Source organism: Felis catus, chromosome D3 (genome assembly GCF_018350175.1).
Source record: "Felis catus isolate Fca126 chromosome D3, F.catus_Fca126_mat1.0, whole genome shotgun sequence".
NCBI lineage: Eukaryota > Metazoa > Chordata > Mammalia > Carnivora > Felidae > Felis > Felis catus.
Window position 1 is genome coordinate 13,677,411 of NC_058379.1, and position 22,262 is coordinate 13,699,672.

At 51.5% G+C, this 22,262-nt stretch overlaps 2 protein-coding genes across 2 annotated transcripts in view; one reads left to right on the forward strand and one right to left on the reverse strand.

Moving 5' to 3' along the window:
* The window catches only part of RNFT2 (ring finger protein, transmembrane 2), a 90,011-nt gene extending 72,613 nt beyond the window's left edge, over nucleotides 1-17,398 (forward strand). Inside the window, exons 11-12 of the mRNA XM_045041080.1 lie at nucleotides 16,386-16,435; nucleotides 17,037-17,398. Of these exons, the coding sequence (XP_044897015.1) occupies nucleotides 16,386-16,435; nucleotides 17,037-17,115 (129 nt within the window). The 3' untranslated portion in view covers nucleotides 17,116-17,398. The remainder of the gene's footprint in view (nucleotides 1-16,385; nucleotides 16,436-17,036) is intronic.
* On the reverse strand, nucleotides 206-21,975 carry HRK (harakiri, BCL2 interacting protein). The gene is made up of 3 exons (XM_023241459.2): nucleotides 21,502-21,975; nucleotides 4,687-5,021; nucleotides 206-3,828 (listed from the first exon to the last, which is right to left on the reverse strand). Exon 1 carries the CDS (start codon nucleotides 21,831-21,833, stop codon nucleotides 21,558-21,560), a length of 276 nt encoding a protein of 91 aa, XP_023097227.1. The 5' UTR covers nucleotides 21,834-21,975; the 3' UTR covers nucleotides 206-3,828; nucleotides 4,687-5,021; nucleotides 21,502-21,557.
* Nucleotides 21,976-22,262: the final 287 nt, after the last annotated feature.

The following is a 22,262-nucleotide window of genomic DNA, read 5'->3' on the forward strand; positions in this document are numbered from 1 at the left end:
CGTCAGGCAAGTTCCCTCAACCTCTCACCCAACCCAAGGGTACTGTTTGGGCCAATCCTCCCCTTGGGGAGTTCTCAGAAATACAGCAGAGAAGGGAGATGTGTGGCCTTCTGCCCCAGGGAAGGTTGGGGTGCACAGCCAGATCCTCCCATAATCTTTGGGGACCAACCTTTCAAAAGGAAATTAAAACGCAAAGGACTTTGGCTGGAAGTGCACAAACAGTTTTTTAATAAAGTCATTACAAATATGTACAAAGCGTCTCCAAGGTATGAAATTCCTCTTACAAAAGAGCACAACAAACCAGCAAGGTTAGAGCCCAGAACGGAATGCTCCCAAACTTATTGCCTCTCTGGCTGAGCCAGAGGCCTCACTGAGGTTCCAGACACCCCCATGACCATCCCTGCCACATACACACACAGGCTCCTGGGCACTTACAGTGCAAAGAACTTGGGGGGGAGGAACTTAAGGGTTCAGGTAGGGGAGGTAAGAAAAGCTTCCCATGTCCTAAGAAGTCAGCTGAACAGGCCCTGTTTGCCAATTAGACGCTTCTCCCAGGGACCTATAGATATTAAGGACACAAAAGGCAGGGAACAAATACATAAAACCCCCACCTAAACCATCCAGCCTGTCCTGGAGCATCCCCCAAATGCAACACTCCTTACAGTGGGCCTAAGTCAGGCTCCCTTGCTCCCTGCTGGACCCCAGGCTGTGCTTGTCCTTGAACTAGTAAGGCCAGCTCAGGAGGGAGTCCAGTGTGGCAGGGCAGTTAGCTCATGGGCTTGGGGGGGGGGCGGGGGGGTCACACACACCTGAGTCCAAATCTTGGCTCAGCCACCTCACTCTCTGTGTGTGGCCTTAGGCTAAGTTGCAAAACTTCCCTGAGTCTCAGCTTCCTCACCTGTAAAATGGGAATCATAACTACTGTCTTCCAGAGTGGGTGTGAGGAATAACTGAGGGGAAACACGTAAAACACTCAGCACAGTGCTCAGGGGTGGTGAGCACGCCTTTCATTATTCTGTGAAGCAGCAAGAACCAGTCTTTGCGTGCTGGGAGCGAGTTAAGATCACAGGCTTTTTAATTGCCTTCATGATAGTATGATGCTCAGTAAATATAAATACTATAGAACAATCTGCCAGCAAGGCTTGGGATCACGGGTATGACCTGACAGACCTGACTGTGAACCAGACTGGAAAGGGACAGTTAACATTGTCTGGTGCCAAGCTGAGCTGTCCCTCCACGCTGCGTACCTGAGTTTCTTCCCAGACCGGATTCTACAACTGGGCACGCTGCAGGTGCTCGATAAGTAGGTATTAGTATTTTAAAAAAGAACCTTTTGGTTTGAGCTTTAAAATGGTGCCTTTGACACCCATATCCTCCATCAGCTCCTATGGGACTAGGCCAGGGTGTCTAGCCTGTCCCCCCCACCCCCCGCACCTCCCAGGCAGCTTCTGACTCTGCAGTTGGCCCAGGCTGACTTAAGGGAAGATCCAGAAAAAGAAATGGAATCAACACAGAAGAGCAAAACCTGTGTTCTGGTCACTGCAGCTTCTGATACCAGGCGGACACTCAAAACGCCCACAGTGGCAAACCAGTGTCCCCAAAAGATACCTGTGTGGGATCAGAAGAAGGCTCCTCCAATTTCCCAGCTAGGGGAAGTGATATTTTATCACTGTCAGAAACATGATAATAGTACATGAGATCAGCTACATAAATTATGAAACCAAAGTCACAGTTCCATCGTTCTGTGACAGTATTGTTTAAATCACCATCTTCTTGTTAAAAGAGGAAAGAATTTCTTAAATGAGACACTGGAAGAAGTGGAAAAGAAGTCTCCAGTATCCCAATGAAAGGTGGCGGGAAGGGGGAGACTGGGTTCCAGGAGATGCTCGTGGCCTAGGACCATGGACAGCAGCTAGAGAGGCAAATGGGCTTCCCCCCTAGAAACTTGCTACTCAGGCTATGTCTGTGCCAGAAGGAATGTGAAGTGGAACCCTAAATTTGAAATGGGGATAAGAGATCTTATTTGCTAATGGGGGCTGGGGTAGGGGAGAGAAGCTTCCAGGAGGGAATGGATCTAATTTGGAGTGGGAATGTTGAAGCCCCAGGAGGCTCCAATCCCTGTGGCTCCTGGACCCCCCACCCTCTGAGAGCAAACGAGCACCATCAGGAAGGAGGCCCTTCTGTTTGCTCCTCACCTCATTATGCAGCAACCTACCTAAACGATGATCTCAGAGGCCTCCCTCTGCTTTGCACTGACACACATGCGCGCGCGCACACACACACACACACACACACACACACACTGCTGTCTGCTGAAACCCGATATGAGGTCTTTTTTAAAATTTATTTCAAAGCCTCCCTCCCTCTCCCTCTCTTCACAGACGCTCTGCAGTGAAGCTAATCAAAATCAATGACTCCTTGGCAGCCGGAGAAAAGCGGGGGAGAGAGGGAGGGATGGTGCCAGCACTTTGCACACTGTGGAAATATTTAAAAAAAAAAATACACCACCCCACTATCTCATGCAATCCAAGTAATGCAGCCTCAGAGACGGTGGAGACAATATAGACATATATATCATGCTTCAATTTCCTAATACAAATGTCCATCAAGAAGTCAAATCTCATATAAAAACAAGCATTAAAAACAACCCCTTGTCAAAAATCGGGGCAGTCGAGAAGTGCACTCAAATTAATGATGTGCAAGAAAAAAGCCGGGATTAGGTAAATACACAGTTTCTATTAATACAAGAGACTATGTACAAGGGACTTGGCTGTAAAGCTCCATCAGGAGGGTCATGGGTGCCCAGGTCTCTCAGCAGTGCGGCTTCATTGAAATCAAAATTGCCCCAAATACCAACCCCGGCATTTGGAGTTTGGATCCTCCAGTGGAAATGTCATGAGCTAGTAGGCAAGTCAGGGTTGAAAAAGGGATTCTCTGACCTTCCCCCGTTCCCCTGTGTCTAGATGGGCAGCATGGCCCCACTGCCACGTAGAAGGTACAGGCTTACAGCAGCAGAGAGCCGTGACCACATATCATTATAGGAATGGAAACCCCCTCCCCAGAAAATGGGGTGAGTTGGAAAGACTCTAGTGTCTGGCTTAGAAACTGATGATACAGAAGCAGAGACTGTGTTTCATATCATTCTAATTAATTTGCCTTCTCTAAGTTCGCGGCTTGGTGGGGATGTCGCGTGCTGCTCTGGGCAGACGCTGCCTGCACACCCATCCCCTGGAAACATAACTGTGGGGAGGGATCCCTCGAGGAAAGGAAGCAAGTTCTCTATCAACAAGCTTTCCTTCTCAACAAGCTGTCTGGGGGTGGGGGTGGGGGGACCGCCCTCACCTGCAGCAGCTTTGGGTTACATTTTTCTTTAAAGGGCCATTTAGGAAAACATAAGGCATGGATAAAAGAAAGAAAGAAAGACAGCTCCCAGCTTGCAACAGCACTAAAAGGTCCTACATTCTAAAGGACCTGGTAATTTTCAACAAAGCCTGTGGGGAATAATTCAGCCCCATGTCAACCTTAACAACGGCTGATCCCCCTGCTGGCCTTAGAACTGCAAGGGTGTCTGCTAACCAGCCCAGCGGACCCCCTGTCCATAGGGACTGGGTTGTGACCTGCATCCTGGTGCCCCACCATCTCAGCTTTGCACATGGCAGTGTGGGAGACACAGCACAGAGGAATAATACCTGGGTTTGTTTTTTTTTTTTTTTTTAATGAAAGCAAAAAAATAATCATTGCTCCCTGAAGAGTCTTTGCAGCCAAGTCTCAGTCCAGCACACATCTTTTTTTAGCCCTTCTAGAAACTTCTGAAAATAGGAGCTTATCCTGGAAAACAAAATCAGATCCTCTGTCAGTCACTGAGATGCTGGTGCATTTCGGTTAAACGACCCGCTCCCTCCCCCAGTGCCTCTTGCTTATAAATCACCCTTGACCAGAACGTAGCCATTTCTTGGCTCTTTAATCCATAAAACCTAAGCCCTGAAATCCCCTTGGGGAGTGGGGGAGGCTGTGGGCTGAACTCCCAGGACACTTCTGCGGGGGTAGAGGACAGAGCAGACAAGTCACATATGAGGTCAGCTTTCCACCTCGGTAGAAAGGCCTCCACCAGGGAGCCACTCAATAGCATCCCTTCCCTTCCTCCCTCCCAGGCCCCAAGGTTTGCTCCAAAACACCTCTGGGTTTTCATCCCCACAGAGAAAGAGAAGAGACTCTCAAGTGGCACTTTTGCGACTTGTCCCTTTAAAAAAAAATGAATCTGAAACAGCAAAATAGACATCTCTCTTGTCCCCTGGCCTTGCAGTCTGGCCACAGAACCCCATAGCAGTGCCAGCAAGAACACACTTAGCACCAGCAAAGTCTAAGTGAAGGACCAGACACCAGATTGGTAGGGAAATAAATCCCATCTGTCTTGATGTGCTAGCGGGACAGGCTATCTACCTGGGTAGGTACAGAGAGGCGGGGACTTGTCAAGACTTACAAACGGAGGAATCCCAGACTGCTCTAACAGAGCTGCCCACCCCCCCCCCACCCCCACCCCCCGTCCTCCTTACTTTCCTCTTTTCTTTCTATTTTGCCTTTTGCAATTTCCCCCTCGCTCCGCCAGCATCCCTCCCCAGGTGGTTGGTCGACTCTGGGGCTGATTCCCACCAGTCTTTGCAGATTTTTCAGGTACACAGTACGCACCTCACTTCTGGTGCCCCAGACACGGAAGCATCAAAGTTCACACGGGAAGGTGCAGAAAAGGGAGGGGACCGTGTCCTCGACAAGACATGCACTGAGTAGTAATATTCATATTTTCTTTTTTTATATATAGAGCTGTATGTAAATAGCATTGGGGTGTCTGTTTCTGCAGCTGGATATGCAAAGGGCTTCCCCAGTCCCTTTCCGCCGTTGCTACTATGGCTCCAGACGCCTCTCCACTTCCTTCTCGAAGCGCCAACTGCGGCCTTTCAAGCTCTGGGCTCCCCCTCAGGAAAATGGGAACCAGCTTTCTCCAAGGACACAGGGTTTTCACCAACCTGCAGAAATAAAGATTTGTATTTCGGTCAGTAGGCACGTGCAGACAGCTGCTGGGGATGACGTCAGTGCCTTGGGCCTCTGCACAGCCAGCCCTGGATGTTGGAAGGTGGAGGGGGATGGGAGAGAGCTGCGAGAGACAGAGCTTTGATTTGGAGGAAAGGTTCCCCCAGAAGCTAGATTTAGTGGCCATCCCCGCCCCCACCCCAGCCAAAGCCCCATCCATCCAGCCGCATTCCCTAAACAAACATTTGAAAACACACACACACACACACACACACACACACACACACACATTTCTGTTTTCAGACATAAGCATCTTCTGTGATTAAAAAAGAGAATATAGGGGCTCCTGGGTGGCTCAGTCGGTTAAGCATCCGACTTCGGCTTAGGTCATGATCTCACGGTTCACGAGTTCGAGCCCCGCATCAGGTTCTGTGCTGAGAGCTCAGAGGCTGGAGCCTGCTTCTGATTCTGTGTCTCCCTCTCTCTCTCTGCCTCTTCCCTGCTCATGCTCCATCTCTCTCTCTCTGTCTCAAAAAAATAAACATTGAAAAAAGAGAGAGAATACAGAACCATGCTGCCTTTTTTGCTCCTTCATCTATTCATTTCATAGACTCATATTCAAGGCAGACTTGTAGGACAGTCTCTATTCTCATTGATTCCTTTGTTCATTGCCAAACATACCAAGAACTATGCTAGGTGTTATAAATCCAGTGACATAGTTCTTGCCCTTCAGGGGCTCTGAAGCCAACAGAAAGAGATGAGAAGAAATCGGTATCAATGGCAGTGTCATGTGAAGCATAATCTGGATAAACACGAGCTAGGGGAGCCCAGAAGCGAAAGGGGGAGTCAGAGAGAGCTCTTGGGAGAAGGAAGCAGAGACCCTTACTGAGCACTGAAGGATGCTAGGGAATTAGCCAGGATGAGGCATTCCAGGAAGGGCCACACAAATAGTATATACCCCAGAGAATCGAAAAACATTTTCATCCAAAAACTTGGGCATCAGTGTTCACCGCAGCATTATTCTTGATAGCCAAAAAGTGGAAACAACCCATGTGTCCATCAACCGATAAATACGGTGGGGTATTTCCATACAACAGAGTATTATTCAGCCGTAAAAAGGACTCACACGAGACCTGGATGAACCTTGAGGTCATTATGCTTAATGAAAGAAGCCGGGCACGAAAGATCACAGATTGTATGATGCTACGTATAGGACATGTCCACAAGGGACAAGTCTTTAGAGACAGAAGTAGATTAATGGGTGTCCAGGGCTGCGAGGAGGAGGAGGGAATTAGGACATCACTACCAATGGGGACAGGGTTTGCGTTGGGGAAACGAAAACATTCTAAGATCGATGGTGGGATTGGTTGCACAACTCTGGAAGTATAAACTAAAATAAAACCCACTGAGTTGTGCACTTCAAAAGGATGGATTTTTCTGGCAGGGGAATTATGTCAGAAGAAGGAGGAAGAGGGGGCAGAGGAAGGGGACGGAGAGGTGGCCGGGAAGAAGGGAAGAAGCAGGACAAGGGAGAGAACACAGCAGCGAAATGCCCTGACGAGGTCAAGGCGCCTGATGAGGTTTCAGCACAGCCTGGGCGACGGGGCCGGGGAGGGGTGAGGCTGGAGAGTTAGCAGGGGCTGTAAGTTCACAGACGACAGCACCTTACTCCGTGCAAATCCAGCGGCGTAGGAGACAAGGTGGGAGAGAGATCAGTTTCTACATTGGCAAGAACCTGGCATATTGACCTGTACGAACTGCACCCATAGGTTTTCCCGCTGGGTCTACTCAACAGAAGGCCCTAATGGGGCACAAGACCTGGGTATGTATTCCCCTGGCTCCCACCCTGTCGGGCCACAGCGCCCACTGGGCTCGGCTCCCCGGCTGGACTCCAGGTCCTAGTGCCTCACCTCAGCCCTTCAGGCCGGGAAGGACGGCTCTCCTCTGTGGCCAGCCCTGTAGTACTGCGTTACTCCTCCTTGGTTTCCTAAACCCTGTCTACACTCTGTCACCAAACCTTCACTAACTTCTTCTCTGGTTACCAGCCTGGGGGTACTCTCTGCCTCTTACTTGGACCCTTACCCAATATATATATGTCTGCACGAACGGAGTCCTAATCCCATGGACCCGACAGTCTACATTAGCAGACGGTCATCCAAATCAGTGACCTCAGTCCTTTTTGCCCCGACCTGCTCAGGTGGAGGCAGAGGACCCCTGTCACCACAAACGTCATTTCCCCTTTCATCCCATGAGGGCAGAGCACAGCAGGACTTCTGTATTACCGTGTTGCCACCCTATGCGTTCAGGGGATGCCGAATCAATCAGTCGTCCACCAACTCAGTTGATAAACACGCTCAATTCACAAAAGCTCGCTTTGTTGGCTCCTACTCACACCGATCTTCAAAAAATCAGTGGAACCTTGCAGCATTAGCTTAAGAGGATGACGCTGCCTTCATGCACAAAAAGGAAGGACGGAGGGAGAGAGAAGAACCACATCTACGTGCTACTGAGCGTGTTAACTTTCTGCTAAGCATCGTTCTGGGCACTAGATGAGGCCAGTACCTGTCCTCGATTTGCCTCCAGTCTTTTTCTGGGAGACAGGATATGTCAGAGGCCAGAACTGTGGAAGACCATTGTCTACCACTATCAGAAGTCAGGAAGAGCGGAAGCAAGATTTGAACTGGACCTTTAAGATATGCATTCATATTTTCTCAATAATTGGAAGAAGGAGGGCGCCCGGGTGGCTCAGTCGGTTAAGCGTCTGACTCTTGATTTTGGCTCAGGTCATGATCTCACGGTCGTGAGATCAAGCCCCATGTTGGGCTCCGTGCTGGGCATGAAGCCTGCCTGAGATTCTCTCTCCCTCTTCCTCTGCCCCTCCTCTGCTCGAGCTCTCTCAAAAATAATACTAATTGGAAGAAGGAAGGATCATTTATGTGGGGAAAGGGCCAGAGCAGAGCACGAGGTCAAGACACATATGGCTCAATCCAGGGACCATGATGAGCAGGGACCTGCACCCCAAAGCTGTGCAGAGTGAGGCTGCATAGATATGTCCACTGAAAGCGATGAAGGGAAAATAACAATGGCATCAGGAGAGGTAAGGAACCTCTGTTTTTACGGCACTAATCTGCTCCATCCACAGAAGGAATGGCATCTTCTTGCAAGACTAGGTAGGACCAGCAAAGGGTTTTCGTTTTTCCTACCTGTAAATCGTTAAGCCTATAACGTGTCTTCCTAAGGGCCTCCCGGCGCACTTAAATGGACAAATTGCCACACCTGTTTATGTCCTGGTTGCGCATTGGTGTCGGTAGTGACAGATGGACATCAGGAGGACGCCTCTGCGTGGCCAGTGGTGCCGTGTAACCACGTCCTACACCCAGAGAGGGGGCCTGTGCCTACACTTCTGGGGATCTTAAAGGGAACATGGTAGCCTAGGGACCTAGCGCACAGAAGTAGTCACCTAAATATGGTCAAGGGTGTTCCCTCCAGCTTGTCGCTAAGAGCAGCAGTTTGGAAACAACCCATATGTCCATCAGCAGGAGACTGGATGAATACATTAAGCTACATGCAAATGAGAAGGAGGTGGATCGGTTGGTTTTTTTTTTTTTTTAATTTGTTTTAAGTTTATTTTTGAGAGAGACAGAGACAGTATGAGCAGGGAAGGGCCAGAGACAGAGGGAGAGAGAGAGAGAGAGAGAGAGAGAGAGAGAGAGAGAGAGAGAGAAAGAGAGAGAAAGAGAATCCCAAGCACATGGGGCTCAAACTCACAAAACCGCGAGGTCATGACCCAAGCCAAAACTTAGAGTCAGACATGTAACTGACTGAGCCACCCAGGGGCCCCAAAGTATGTTAGGATTCTTTTTTTTGTTGTTTTTTGTTTTTTAAATTTACATCCAAGTTAGTTAGCATATCGTGCAACAATGGAGTAGATTCCTTAATGCCCCTTACCCATTAAGCCCATCCCCCCCACCACCACCCCTCCAGTAGCCCTGTTTGTTCTCCATATTTAAGAGTCTCTTCTGTTTTGTCCCCCTCCCTGTTTTTATGTTATTTTTGCTTCCCTTCCCTTGTGTTCATCCGTTCTGTGTCTTCAAGTCCTCCTATGAGTGAAGTCATATGATATTTGTCTTTCTCTGACTAATTTCCCTTAGCATAATACCCTCCAGTTCCATCCACATAGTTGCAAATGGCAAGATTTCATTCTTTTTGATTGCTATATATTCCATTGTATATATATACCACAAATTTTTTATCCATTCATCAATCAATGGACGTTTGGACTCTTTCCATACTTTGGCTATGGCTGAAAGTGCTGCTCTAAACATGGGGGTGCATGTGTCCCTTCGAAACGGCACACCTGTATCCCTTGGGTAAATACCTAGCAGCGCAAATGCTGGGTCATAGAGCAGTTCTATTTTTAATTTTTTGAGGAACCTCCGTACTGTTTTCCAGAGCGGCTGCACCAATTTACATTCCCATGTTCTGATTCTTAATTGAAAAGAGCAAATGGCCAAATAGTATGATCTCAGATCTTTTTCCCTTTAATGAATATGTATACGTGTATGTGTCTATACATATGTACAGATATCTATATATCTCTATATATCCATATAAAAAACAGTGCACAGATATGCAAAATAACATAATGGTTAAGAGCACAGACTCTGGAGCCCAACACCTGAGTGGGAATCCTGATTCAGACACTTAAAAGCTGTGTGACCTTGGGCCAGTTATTAACCTCTCTGGTTAGGTGCCCTATATGGAAGTAGGGGGAGGAACAGTGAATTTCACCGTGTCAATGTGAGGACTAAAAGTTATTAACATATGTGAGGCACTTAGAAGTTCAGCGCATAGTAAGGTCTGCTATTACGATTGTTGCGATGTACTCCAGACTGAAAGTTACACAGGAGAGTGACTTTGGGGACAGAGTGAAAGAGCACTTTATACACTTCTGTATCATTTGTCATTTTTCTTTCTTTCTTTTTTGTTTCCTCTCAAGGAACAAGTAGTAATTATATAATTTAAAACTACAGGGGCGCTGGGTGGCTCAGTCGGTTGGGTGGCCGACTTTGGCTCAGGTCATGATTTCACAGTCCATGAGTTCAAGTCTGTGCTGACAGCTCAGAGCCTGGAGCCTGCTTTGGATTCTGTGTCCCCCGACCCCCAACCCTCCCCCATTCATGCTCTGTCTCACTCCGTCTCTCAAAAATAAATGTTAGAAAAATTTTTAAAAATAAGTAAAAATTAAAAAATGAAAATAAAATAAAACTACAGTTGACCCTTGCACAATGCAGGGGTGAGGGGCGCTGACCCCACCCCCCCCCGCCCCACGTAGTTGAAAATCCCCATATAACTTTTGACTCCCCTAAAACTTAACTACTCATATGTGGACTGGAAGCCTTGTTCATAACATAAACAGTCAATTAGCACCCATTTTGTGTGTTATATGTGTCATATTTGCTACATTCTTAGAATAAAGCAATCCAGAGGAAAGAAAATACATTAAGAACATCGTAAGGAAGAGAAAATACATTGACAGTACTAGACTGAATTTATCCCCCAAAATCTGCATATAACTGGGCCTGTGCAGTTCAAACCCATGTTATTCAAGAGTCAGCTGTATTTTTATTTTATTTTTTTAAACGATTATTTATTTTGAGAGAGAGAGTGTGAATGGGGGAGGGGCAGAGAGAGAGAGAATCCCAAGCAGGCTCCCTGCTGTCAGCGCAGAATCCGACCCGGGGCTCGATCTCACGACCGGTGAGATCATGACCTGAGCCCAAATGAAGAGTTGAGTGCTCAACCAGCTGAGCCACCCAGGTGCCCCTCAGCTGTATTTGTAAAAAACAAAGTCTGTTATCCCCTGTGACCCACTGTCCTACTCCCTGAGATGTTTTTCCTCAAACTTGGCTCATAAAACACCTTCTCAAATGCTGACTCAGAACCAAAGCTCACAGCTGAAGAGATACATGAAACTTTGCCTTTAAAAAAATGTCCCTGTTTCCCCTTTGCACCCACCGAATGGAGGGGGCAGGCGGGGAGAGGGGAGAACATGGCCCCTCAGGGTCCTGCCTCCCTGGGCCATGGTCCTGTCACCCTGTTGTGGGCGTGAAGGGGGGAAGCGGTGAACGGCCAGCTCCACTGACACAGGAGAGCAAGTGGGAGGCTCACCCCCTTCTTCTTATATCGGAGATGAAGACTCTTGGCTTCCTTCCTAGGAGGTCCCAATATTTCATTTTTAAAAACATCTTTTTTTGCTCTTGCTGTTTGCACACATGTTAAGTTACAAATTCAAACCGCAGAGAAGGATACAGAAATGAAAGGAAAGCCCCCTTTGCTCCACGGCTACACCTCCCAGAATATTCTCTGTGCGTTAACAGACACCGTGTCTCTCCCCTTCGTCCTTGGATCCCCAGAGCCCAGCACGATGTCCTACACAGAATAGGGGCCCATTTCAACCTGCCGGGGGACCGTGGGTACGTGAAAGAGGGAATAGGGGTGGCAACTTCCCCACTCTCCGCCTTTGGTTTCAGGGAGCTTTATTTTGACTGCGGAGTTCAGATGGTCCCCGCGGTCAGTCCCAGCGCCTAAGAGTCATGGGGACAAAGGTCTCCGTGCAGAATTCTCCTGGAGGGACGCCTGCTCTGGTCTGTGTCTTCACTTCAGTCTCCATCCCTGTAGTTCATGCTGCCCACTTCGGGCGGTGGGTGCCAAGGAGATGGGAGGGTGAAGGGATCAAAAAGGCAGGAGGCTGGCTCTGAGGCACGACGTGAGAGAGGAAGAGGCCATCCGGCAGCCTCTGGAGGCCGCTGGCACCCTGGTCTCAGGGACTAGTTATCAGGGGTACCAGTGAATGCCACGGCTATCACCGGGCAGTTATCAGTGCTTCGGTGAGTCGTTATTGATTACGTAAAGCCTGCGAGGAGAGAGCAGAGAACTGGGAGCTTCTGTCCACTACGAGTGACAGCAGGTGGACTGTATGCACGCTAACCAGACATCCGGACGGGTAGCCCTGAGGGTGGGGAGGTAGCGACGCAGCAGAGAAATGACACCAAATGGGCAGACCCTCCTTAGAGCGTCTCCCCGGATGAGTCACCTGTTATAACACGCACATTCCTTGACCCAAGAATGTCACCCCTAGGAACTCCCCCCCCGTTTTTTTTTTGTTTTTTTTTTTTTGCAAAATTGTCCAAACCAGAATATACCTTGTTCATGCTATCAGACAATGAGAAACGGCAGACATGTCCTGGGGGGCGGGGGGTGGGGGTTGACCAAGTAAGTGAGTCATGGCTCATCCAACAATGGAGCATCATACAGCCATTCAAAAGGGTGATGAAACCTTTCTTGGTTGACACAGGAAGAGCTCGGCAGTCTATTTTTAGTGGGGGGGGGGAAGCGGATTACAGAGCAACATGAACAGATGATCTCACTTATTTAAAATAGGGTATGTGGGTGGGTGTGTGTATGCATCCTGGGATGTCTGACAAGGTGGTCCCCTAAAGCAGGCCTTGCAAATTTAAATGCTTGCCTGGGACCGGCGAAGTGTGCCCGGGAGGGGTCGGGGTATCCCGAGAGTCTGTGTCCCATCTAAAGGGGCTTCTGATATTCATCCAGGCTTTTGCTGCCACGTGGGAATACAGACTCAGTCTTGTCAGACCTTTCCATTTTTTTTTTTTCCAGAAAAACTGTTAAGTACAGACTTCTGTAAGAAAGTGCCTGATTTTTCAGTGCCCGGCGGGGGTGGGGGAAGACACGGTAGTCAAAAAAAAAAAAGAAAAGAAAAGAAAAGAAAGAAAGAAAAAGCAACTGCAGGTCAGATTCAGCTGGGAGACCACCAGGTGTGAAAACTTGTTCAAACCCTTAGAGTCAGCTGGCATTGAAGGCCACCTCATCTTAACCCTCAGCAGCCATCTTTGTGCCTCAGGGTCCCTGTCTGGAAAGTGAGGGAGTTGGGCCAGGTGGTCTCTAAAGTCCTGTCTAGCTCTGGCTATATTTCTAGAATGGTGACCTTTTATGGTCATAGATCTTAGGAGAATTGGGTCAAAGCCTTGGTTTCCCTCTCAACTAGGGAGAAACAGAGGAGTATGAAGTCAGCCAATTCTATGTGGAATTTTGGAGGGTTCCCAAATTCCTTGAGGTGTCCCCCCAATTCATTCATTTATCCATCCACCCATCCATTCATCCATTTATCCATTCATTCATTCAGTAGTTACTGGATGCCTGCTCTGTGCTAGTCACCATGCTGGGGGCTGGAATACAATGGTGGGCAAAATAGACCTGATTGGTGTTCTCAAAAGACCTAGAAGCCAGTGTTGCCCAGGTTGGGAAGTCCTGTTCTGGAGGTTCTCCCAGCCCTGGCACAGTGGCTTAAGCAGGCTGCTGGTGAGCCACAGAGTGGGGGAGGCAAGACTGGCAATGGCTTTAAACAAAAGGCTTGCAAAAGTCCAGTATGAGTTCCCCACCATACTCTGAATACGGACCCAAGGACTGAATTTTATCCCAAATAAGAACGACACTTATCCTGCACTACCATTGACCATTCTCTACCATTTTCTCAACATAGTGACATGCCTCATACTGCTCAGAAGGTAAAGGGACGTTTGGTAAATGGCAGATTCGGACCTGATCCAAAAGTCAGCCTGACTCCAAAGTTCGTGTCACTTTCCACCAAGCTGTCCCGCCTCCACATAAAATCTGGGTCAACAGGATGAACTGTTACCAGTGGTTAAAATTTCAGAATCAAGACTTGGAGCCCGTGGTGTGCCAACTAAAACATTTCAAATCTGGGCTGTCTTTGAAAGTGACCTCTTCTTAAATCCATCCCATTGCCCCTGACACATTCCCACTCTCTGAAGACCTCCCCCTACCAAAAGCTAAGTTTCCCCATCATCAGTATATATTAGCATCCTTCAGTGTTTATTAAGCACCATGTGCTAGATCCAAGAATATCCGATGTACATGGTACATGGCTGTACCATGGTGATAAGTAGAGACAGGCAGGCAGGGAAGCTCTCCAAACCCTTAGTAACATTGCTCAGACTTGGAGCTCTTTCCCAACGTCGGGATGGACATGTAAGGAGTCATCCCTACTCTTGGGCACTCCAACAATAGCTAGAGGTGTGGTCCACAAAGAACATTCCACAAAAAAACAACATAGATTTAGCTGAGAATGGTAACAGCCAACTCAAGAGCCAAGCTCAAACCCATCTTGTAGATAGAAGCCAGTGACATGAATGACATATGGGAACAAATGGCAGTGTTTGTCTAGAAAGCCCTCTGGACCTTAACCACAAGATTTCCCCCCTGCCCCCCCCTCCCCCCCTCCGCCCAGGGCGCCTGTGTGGCTCTCAGCTTAGGTCTTGATCTCAGGGTTGTGAGTTCAAACCCCGAATTGGGCTCTATACTGAGCATGAAGCCTATTTTTTAAAAAGGGGGCACCTGGGTGGCTCAGTTGGTTAAGTGTCCGACTTCGGCTCAGGTCATGATCTCGCAGTTCATGGGTTCGAGCCCTGTGTCTGGCTCTGTGATGACAGCTTGGAGCCTGAAGCCCGCTTCGGATTCTGTGTCTCCCTCTCTCTCTCTCTCTACCCCTCCCCACTCGCACTCTCTATCTCTCTCAAAACTAAACATTAAAGAAAAAAAAAGGTCTTATACCCTTTAGACAACTGTTGTAATGAATGTTTACATATGCTTTGATATCAAAGTTCCACTTGTAGGCATTTTTAAGAAAATCACCTGTGATGTGCCCTAAGGGTAATATACAAGGATGCTTCATCATCATGTTGGAAACAACCTAAATGCCCAACAATAGTGGATTGGGAACATAAATGGCAGGACAGCAGAATGATGAAACAGTAAGTGACCTCTAAGTGTGTCGTAGAAAATATTTCAAGGCATGGAGACATGTCTGTGCTATGATGGAAAAGTCAGATTACAGAGAATATATTTAGAGCGAGTGATTCCCTTTGTGAAAGTACCCATCGATGTCTTTTTGAAAATGGAAAGAAGTCTACTGAAAATATTAACAGTGGGGAGTACCTGGGGGGGCTCAGTCGGTTAAGTGTCTGACTTCAGCTCAGGTCATGATCTTGCAGTTCATGTGTTAGAGCCCTGCGTGGGGCTCTGTGCTGACAGCTCAGAGCCTGGAGCCTGCTTTGGATTCTGTGTCTGTCTGTCTCTCTCTGCCCCTCCCACACGTGTGCTCTGTCTCTGTCTCTCAGAAATGAATAAACATTAAAAAAATTTTTTTTAAATAAAGAAAGAAGAAAATATGAACAGTGGGTAGTGAGATGGAAATAATCAACAAAAACTGTCTTTTATTCAGCGTTTTCCAAATATTTGTTAATGAATTTGTAATATTTTTTGTAATCAAGAAAAAAGCTATTTTTACGACTTTTTAAAAGTTTATTTTGAGAGAGAGAGAGAATGCGGGGGAGGGGCAGAGAGAGAGGGAGGGGCAGAGAGAGAGGGAGGGGCAGAGAGAGAGAATCCCAAGAAGGCTCCACAATGTTGGTGGTCGGTGAGGAGCCAGACACGGGGCTTGAACTCACAGACTGGGAGATCACGACCTGAGCCAAAATCAAGAGCGAGACGCTTAACCGATTGAGCCACCCAGGCACCCCAAGATATTTTTTAATGGGGATGTTACATAAAGTTTCCCAAAGTAACTTCGTTTCATGTTCCCCCACCCAATAGCAGGGACACCGTTGTAGGGCAGGAAGGAGGCAGGGAGACGATCCTGAGTTGATTGGTGGCATTTCTTACGTAATGGAAATCCAGCCAGGATCCACAACGTTCTGAGGGCACCAAAGGTTGGGCATCAGTGAGCTGGTAGAGGAATCAGGACCTCTCAGACCCTGGCAGAAGGTGAACGAACTCATTTCCACTGAGAGGCTGCTGTGGTGAGAGAGCCAGGATCTCCAGCCCCTGAAGTCTAGGAGCATCTGAGGCCAGGAGCTGGGACTCGTTCCTCCCTGCATCCCAGTGTGCATGTTGTAGCTGGTGATGGAATGTTGCCCTCTTTCCTGAGTCACGTCTAATCCCCCACCTTACGACGCACCTGCCCGTGCGCCATTACCGATAAAAGAGTCTCCGAGCTTGATTTTCTCACCCCCTTCTGCCTATTGACCTTAGAACCAAACTTGGCCGTCCCACCATGGCCTGATTATTAGCCAGCCCTTCCCTACCTCTCAGACTGCTTCCCCAAGTTCATATGGCATTAGCCACACTACTCAGGTTTTGTTTCTTCCTCAAACACACCGTGCAAAGTCTCCCTTCCCGGGCCACTGGACTTGCTGTTCTCTCCCCTGAACACCTTTCTTGCAGGCCTTCACATGGTTGGCTCCTTCTTGTCATTCCAGTCACCGGTCCCCTGGCTCCTTCTGAAAGTGGCCATCCCTAACCACGGCAGGTAAGGAGTCCCCTGGGCTCTCTATTACATGACCTTCCTGTAACACCATCAGAGTCCTTGGCACTTTCTGAAATTATCTGTGTGAGATTGCATAATCCAAAAACGGCCACATTATCTCCAGTCCCACATGCTATTCTAGAACCTTGCCACTCCCCCGTGGGGTGGTGTCTAATTCCACTCCCTTGAATATGGGCTGGCTTGTGACTTACTTCTAACTTAAGTGACTTCTGAAGTTGGGTCAGAAAAAGGCAAAGCAGCTTCTCCTGGGTCCCCTGGAAACTCGCTCTTGGAGCTCTGAGTCACCAGGTCAGAATCCAACCACCGTGAGGCTCCCAGGCTCTGGAAAAGCCCAGGCCACAAAGGAGACTCAGCGAAGATCCCCACTACCTCCTCCCCATGCCCACCGTGATTCCAGCCCCCAACCGGCCTGGAGCTGGTCGCCCCTGCGATGCCGTCTCCGAATCCCTAACCCACAGGATGTATAAGCATAGTCAGACAATTGTTTTCAGCCACTGAGCTTTGGAGTAATTAGTTACACAGCAATAATAACCAAAACAATCTCTCTGTCATCTAACTTATCATCTGTCTCTTCCCCCTAAAGGGCCGGGACTTCTTTGTCTGTGTCCTCCCTGTGTCCACCACGCCCTTCAGAGAGTGGGTACTCAGTAACGAATTGTTGAGTAAGTGAAAACAGCTGAATTTGGGAATACCTACCTTGAATAGTTTTGGGTTGATTCATTTATTCATCACCCAGCTATCGTATGCCTACTATGTGACAAGCAAGTCATGGACTGTGGGGCATCCCATTGTTCCCATGAAATCCTATCACACGTCACACTGGGGATGACCAGAGGGGAAAGAGAAGCCCCCGCTTTGCTCCCTCCCTACCCCCAGTGTAGGTCTGAAAAGCCGACTGTCAAAAGCCAGAAACTGCCAAATCCACCCTGCCCACCTCTGGGGGTGTATTTAATTATCCCGGGGTACGGCTGTTTTTACACGACAGCTCAGCCACTTGTGCCCTGGCCTGTCCCTAGGCAAGCGGGTGACTCCAGACAGGGACCATGTGGTGGGAAGGCTGCCAAGGTCCTGCACATCTGGCCCCTTCCCGGGGGGTACCTCCCCAACAGCTGTCTCCTTCCCTATGGGTTGCTCCCTCCCCTGGCCTAGGCTTTCAGGCTCTAGAAGTAATCCTGGCAGGGGTGCAGCGGCTGGGTGGGAGGCTGCAGGGAGGCGCCTCCAGGTTTAACCACTTAGTCCCCAAAGTACCTGCCAAGAACCAGTTAGCACGTCCGTCTGGCAGGCCAGGCTGTCATTAATTCATTAAAGCAGGCTGCTGCTGGCCCATTATCTTCCTTGTCCCCAACTGTGTTGCCTCTTGGGCCTGCGGAGTCCTCTTTCTCCCCTTCTTCTTCATCCCAAGGCAAGGGTCTGCCCACCTTTGGCCCCTTCTCCCAGCCAGACTCCCCAGCTGCTTTCTCTCTCCCTCCCTGCCCCCTCCCAGGGCACAGTTCTGCCTCCCTCCCCTCCTCCACCAGCCAGTGCTCACCAGAAAGCATCTTTTGTTCTCTCTGGAACCTTTTGCAGTGACTGCTTCAGTCACACCCATCTCCCCTTGGCCTCCTCAGCCTCCAAGGAGACTCCCCTGAGGCTCTCAGAGAAAGGGAATCTGGCTAGTGCAGGAATTCACGACTCTTCACCCCCCTCTGCTTTCTGCCAGTGTCCTCTCCCCTGCACCCCCAAGTCATCTGGGCCGGGCGGGGTTGAGGCCGGGGCACTGTGTGCTCAGAGACAGAAACCCAATTCCATTTCTGATGTTGCCACCAACGCTTTGGGACTCCGTGAACCCTCTCTGCCTCAGTTTCCCCTTTGAAATCATCAGAATGGCATGACCCATTTCATAACGGCCTCTGATGAGTGAACTAAGTGCCAGGCGCTGCCTCGGGTACTTTAAATGGATGCTCCCCCCATCAGCCTCCTCAACGACTCTAGAAGAGACACAGCGCCGGTTTACAGATAAAGGCTCAGAAAGGTTATGATTCTTGCCCAAGGTCACAGTGCCGGCAAGTTCCTGGGCCGGGACTTCAGTCCAGGCCCATCCGGTCCCTAAACCCATGCTCTTTACCGTTGCACTATCCTGGCCTCTCTGGCTCTGAGTCCCCAAGAGGGCATGTAGGGATGGTGGGGAATTGCCAGCAATTGCCAACAATAGAAAGTGATCTCTTTGGGGAAAGAAAGGTATTAAATGCACAATCATAAGCATGACAGCTTACCTGTATATCTACTTCTCATGCCTCTGGCACTGTTCTAGAACCCTCTGTAGGTGAATTCATTTTACCCTCTTGGCAACACCTCTGCCACCAAGGACTATCATGGTCCCCATTTTACATATGGGGAAAACTGAGTCTGGGGTGTTTGTTTAATGATGGCGTCTGAGAAAAGTACCGCCCGCTCACAGCAGCAGCTCAAAATAAGCTTGCTGAAATTGTGGTCTTGCATATAGCCAAGGTCAGCCCTAACGCCTAAAAGAGGGCTGACTCGGGCCTCCCTGAAATTCCTAAGTCATCCCGTGAGCATTCCCACTTTCCCTCTCGGGTAGGAAGAGCGGAGAGGACCGCAGACAGAACTCAACAAATTGTCTTTCTCCAGTGGATTGTCTTTCACTTCTTCCCAACTTGCCGGAGAGGCCTGGAAAAGACGGGTGTCCCCCCCCAGGTAAGCCAAAGGCACACCAAAGGCCCGACCGAGCTGCAGGCTGGTAGGCGGCGGGGCCGGGAACGCGAGTTCCTCGGACAGGGGGACGGAGGCTGGGAGCCCACGCCTGGCGAACCCCAGGACACGAGCGCTGGTGTCCCGACGGAGGGAGGCGCGGCGCCCCGGGGAAGCCCACGGCATTCTGGGGTCAGGGCAGGCGAGGAGGGAGAACTCGGGAGGGTGTGGCTGCTGGGGAGGCCGGGCGGGACTCAGGAGGGGAAAGAAGAACCCAGGGATGATCTGGAGTCGAGAAGCGGCCCGGAACTCTGGGGCAGAAGCGAAGGGAGGAGGGGGCAATACATCCTACACCGGCAATTATCTGCCGCCGCCGCGAAGCTCCCGTCGGGCCCCCTCCCCCGCTGCGTGGACCCGGGTCTCCCAGCTCCAACCCCCGCCCCCTGTTCCCGGCCTGGGCGCACAGGGGCGCGCTCCGTCCTCACCGCGCGCCCTCTCGGAGGTCTCCCGCCACCTCCCGGGGCCGCCTCCAGGCGGGAGCACCACCAGCCCCGACGCGCGCACGGCCGGTTCTCCGCCCCCCACCCCGGGGTGGGCGCTCCGCAGCCCGCACCGCCCCGTCCTGGGAAGGGAGCGCTCTCCCAGCTCCGCCTGGACCCCAAGACCGTGGGAAGCCGCGTCCCAGTCCTCTGACTGGGTTCCTCTTGCTCGCATCTTCCTTCTAATTCACATCCCCACTATCTTGCAATTTGTTTTCCAAGCCGTTTCTCTTTTTCTCCGGCTCCCTCATCTTTCTATCCTGGTCTCGCCGCCCGCTTTTTATTTCCCTCTCCTTCCGCTTTCTGTCTGCCCTTGCGTAAATTCCACGCTTTGGGCTTCGCGCCTCCCGCTCGACTCCCTTTTCCTGCCCCACCCCCATCCCACGCGCCCCGTCCAGAAGGTGGCTCCTGCCCCTGGGATTCGACCTGCCCCGGATGGGACCTCCAGGGGCCGGGCAGAGAGCGTCCCGAAGCACGCACCTCTCTTCGCCAGCGCCAGGGCTGCGCCGGCCCACGCGACATCTGTCGCCCGCGCTCCCGGCTCACACCCTGCGCACCCCCGCAGCTCCCCTGGCGCTGTCACCCCCCACGCTCCGGCTGCCGCCTCTCTCCGCGGGCGCCGCGCCAGCTTCCCAGGGTGTCGGCGCACGGCGGGGCTCGGCCAGGACTCGGCCAGGGCCCAGCGCTCGGCATCTGTGGGGTCGTGGCACCCGGGGCCGCCGGCTTTCTCAGCTTCGACCTTCACCTTCCAGCCCTAGACCCACCTATGGTGGGCTCGGGCTGATTTTCTCTCCTTCCCCATTCTCTGCAGTTCTGCTCTGTTCCAGAATCTGAGAAGACAGTCCCTTACACGGCTGCTCCCCTAGCTGGTGCTCAGTAAGTCCCCAACCCCAAGGGCCTAGGGCACAGAAGATGCTCAGTGCCTTTCTCCCACTGGTAGCGAACACGGCGTTCAATACTCCCCACGCCCACCAGCACGCAGTGCCTAGCATACCGCAAGCCTTCAAACATTCCCCCCCTAAACATTTCAGGGCCTAGCACCCAGAAGGAGCTCAATAAATGCTCTTCTAGTAAGGTTTCCCCTTGGGGTTTCCCTAACAGCCTCAGATCCCAGCCCACTTTGGGGGCACCTCCTGCTTCGTCTCAGCTCCAACCTTCTGGTGAAGCGGAGGCCCCGTTCCTTCAACGGGACACCTCGCTGCAGAAGGAGCGAAAAAGTTGGCAAAGCAGAGGAAAACTGCAAAGTGCGCGGGCCGCAGGGGAAAGACAGCTCCAGCGGAAACCTGGAGGGGGAGGCAGTCCAGAGAGGCGCTCCCGGCGCCAGAGAACGAGGAACAGAAACGAGGGAAGTGCCACTTAAGAGGGTTTGGAGACAGTGGCGACTTAGGAGCAGCAGACGGCTTGGAAGAGGACGGGAGACCTGCCCTGAAGCCGCGATAGGTTAGAATTCTTTGGCGTAGCTTGCAACTACGCACTCCTAGCAAGCACACTTTTTGCTTGCATTGTGTGTTTACTTGCGGCGCCGGTGGGCATTACGGGGCCGGGGGGGGGGGGGGAGGCAAAGTCCTCCCAAAGCCATCCCAATGGAGAGAGTGGCAAGATGCGCTTAAGGAGTCGAGAGAGGAGGACAGGAATAGCTGAGCTGACACTTGGAAGGAGAGATGGGAGCTGGAGGCGAGGGGGGTGGCGATCCTGGCGCGAGGAGGGAGCAGAGGAAGAAAGGGATGGGAAGGGAAGAAAGCAAACTTGTCGCTCTCCCGCTCCCGGCCTGCCCTGCGTGACCAGTCTCCAGCCACCGCGCCCTGGCGCTCGCTCGCGTACCTGTTGCTCTCTCCGGCTGGGTCTCGGCTCCGGCCCCACCAAGAAGCCCCGCGTTCCTACAAGTTCCGCCTGCCGAGCAGCCAGGCCGCCAGCGCCGCCACCTGCGCGGCCGCGCACAGCCAGGGCCAGTAGGTGGGGAGCGCGCCGGGCGCCGGCGCCCTCCGGCTCCGCGCGCGGCGCCGCCACATGGTGCGCTGGTGCAGCTCGTCGCCGAGCGCCTTGAGCCGAGCGGCCGTGAGCTGCGCGGCGGACGAGCGCAGACCCAGGCGGCCCGCGCTGCAGGCGCACACGGCCGGGGGGCCGCGGCCGCGGTGCAGGGGGCACGGGCACATGACCGCTCGCCTCTCTCCCTCCCCGCGCTCGGGCCGCCCCTCGCCTCCGCTCCCTCCGGCCTCTGCGCCTGCCTCCGCCGCGCTGCAGCCGCCGGGGGCCTCCCCTGGACACCAAGTTTCTCCTTGTGTTGTGCGTTTGTTGTGCTGACGGCGCTATTATTAATTAAAGTGTCACATGGTGGAGGGGGGCGGGGAGGGCGCGGGGAGGGGGGTTACATCATCCGGCCCCCGGGGGGGGGGGGGCTGCAGGCAGAAGAAACCGAGAGGTAACTTTTAACCCTAGCGGCGCCGGCAGCGAGAGGGCGCGCGTTTGGGAGAGGAGGAGCGCGGCGCGCGGGGACGCGGCGAGGCCCCCGCCGGGGAGGTCTCGGGCTTGGGGGGTCGCGTGGGGCCCCGCGGAGGCGGAGAGCGCGAGCGAAGGCCTTCTCC